The sequence below is a fragment of the Protobothrops mucrosquamatus genome, unplaced genomic scaffold (assembly GCF_001527695.2).
Source record: "Protobothrops mucrosquamatus isolate PMUCROS unplaced genomic scaffold, P.Mucros_1.0 scaffold1472, whole genome shotgun sequence".
Lineage (NCBI taxonomy): Eukaryota > Metazoa > Chordata > Lepidosauria > Squamata > Viperidae > Protobothrops > Protobothrops mucrosquamatus.
The window spans coordinates 93,344-95,134 of NW_015387650.1; the positions used below are offsets into that span (position 1 = coordinate 93,344).

General features: G+C 55.1%; 1 protein-coding gene across 1 annotated transcript in view; it reads right to left on the bottom strand.

Moving 5' to 3' along the window:
* Positions 1-1,791, bottom strand: part of FAM189A1 (family with sequence similarity 189 member A1) — a 70,720-nt gene that overhangs the window by 62,222 nt on the left and 6,707 nt on the right. Inside the window, exon 3 of the mRNA XM_015822129.1 lies at positions 1,629-1,791. This exon is cut by the window's right edge and continues 2 nt beyond it. Within this exon, the coding sequence (XP_015677615.1) occupies positions 1,629-1,791 (163 nt within the window). The remainder of the gene's footprint in view (positions 1-1,628) is intronic.

The window sequence follows — 1,791 nt, forward strand, 5'->3', positions numbered from 1 at the left end:
AAGTGTCAAATTTGGGGCTTTAAGTCCTCCACGTTCTCTAACATCTTGAATAATCTTGAATTTAACACGAGCCTTCTTGCCTTCCCAAATAAAGCGATTCAAGTCTCTCTGCCATTCTTTCAAGTTAAGTTCATTTTTTAAAATAGGTATCATCTGGAACAAAAAAAGAAACTTAGGTAAAATGTTCATTTTGATGGCCCCTTCTCTTGTTCTCATACCCGTGTCCAGCATCACACTCCAAGTTAGGGAGCCTGCATTGACCACCAAGAAACTCTTTTTTAGATGGCAGGGCTAAACTCAGGATTTGTGAAATGACACAAGTGCAGAAATGTGTCAGAATAAGAGGAAATGCCACTGACCCAAGATTCACTGTTAAGAAAGTCCTATCATAGTCTTTAACACTTTCATTCTAACACAAGGAATTCAACAGATGTTAAAATAAGGTGCAATTTTGGAAAAAGGACAATGGATCAACTGCAGTGCTTGGTTAGGTTTATCTACTTTTATGACACCATTAGCTAAACCATGGCTTATTCCACCAACAATTGCCTTTGCACCATAAGCAAACCCTTAAAACAGTGTACAACCCAACAGCTGAGACTCATCACACACTCAACACAAAGCGCAGAAAAAAAACCTCCTTGGAACTGCTTACAAACCACCATCTAAACCACGACGCTGAACGATTTCAGGGGCTTGTAACCGATTCAACAGATCTATACATTTTGTCTTGGGGGGGTTAGAAGGGGAGGGGGCAGGAGGGCTGCAAAGGGCAGCATTAAAAGCAGAGCGGCCACAAAACCAGAAAACGGAGTGAAGAGAGCAGAAGCAACTTATCTGAAGGCGGCGGCTCGCCTCTTTTAGGACTAGCGGCTTATCTTAAAAGACAGAGAGCTTCCTGAGCAGCAGCTCCAAGGCACAGTGGCCAGGCTATCGTGGGACGCTGGGTGCGAGTCGTGCGTAAAACACACACACACACACACACACACACACACACACAGAGTCAGTCCTAAAAGAGGCGACCAGATGCCCTCGGAGGTGTCCCAGGCTGACAGCGATCTTCAACAAACAGCATCTCAGCACCTCGGAGTTGCCCCGGGAGGAAAGCGCGGCTGTCCAGATGTGGCGCCAACACAAGACAACATCCAGATATGCGCCACATCCCCGACCTTTCGGGCTGGGCAGCTGCCAGTTCGCACACAAATACACGCGCAAAACCCGCATCCCTTAGGATCCCAGGTGAAAGCCTGGGGCCGGTACCAAGGACCCCACCTGGCGATTTCCCCCGCCCCCCCCCCTTCCCCAGGCTTGGTCCCAAAGCCAGCTTTGAAGGTGGCCACGCTCGGGGCTCCCTGGGAGGAGGCGGGCGGGGGTTGCCAGGAGAAAAGAGCCCGCAGCGCTTCGGCTCCTCGGCCCCTGCCCGGCGAGCTCCAGGCCGCCGACCGATCACCTCCGGTAGACTGCGCCTATCCCTGGGGTCTCCACCTGCCCTCCGCTCGGCCGGGCGCAGCCCTTCTTCTCCCGCAGAGCGACAGCCCCGCGCTCTCGCCCTCCCTCCCGCCGGCAGCCGGAGTCCCGGGGGGGTCACCCCCACTCCCCCAGCCCTCCCTCCCCCCCCAGCAGCTCACCGAGAAGCCGGCCCAGAAGGGGCAGGAGTGGCGGACGCGGGCCGAGGTGGTGAGCGCCAGGGCGGCGAAGCTGACGGCCACGATCAGGCAGCCCAGCGCCATCTGCGAGGCGCCCAGCGCCAGCAGGACCCGCGAGCGGGCGCGGAGCTCGCGCAGGCGGGCC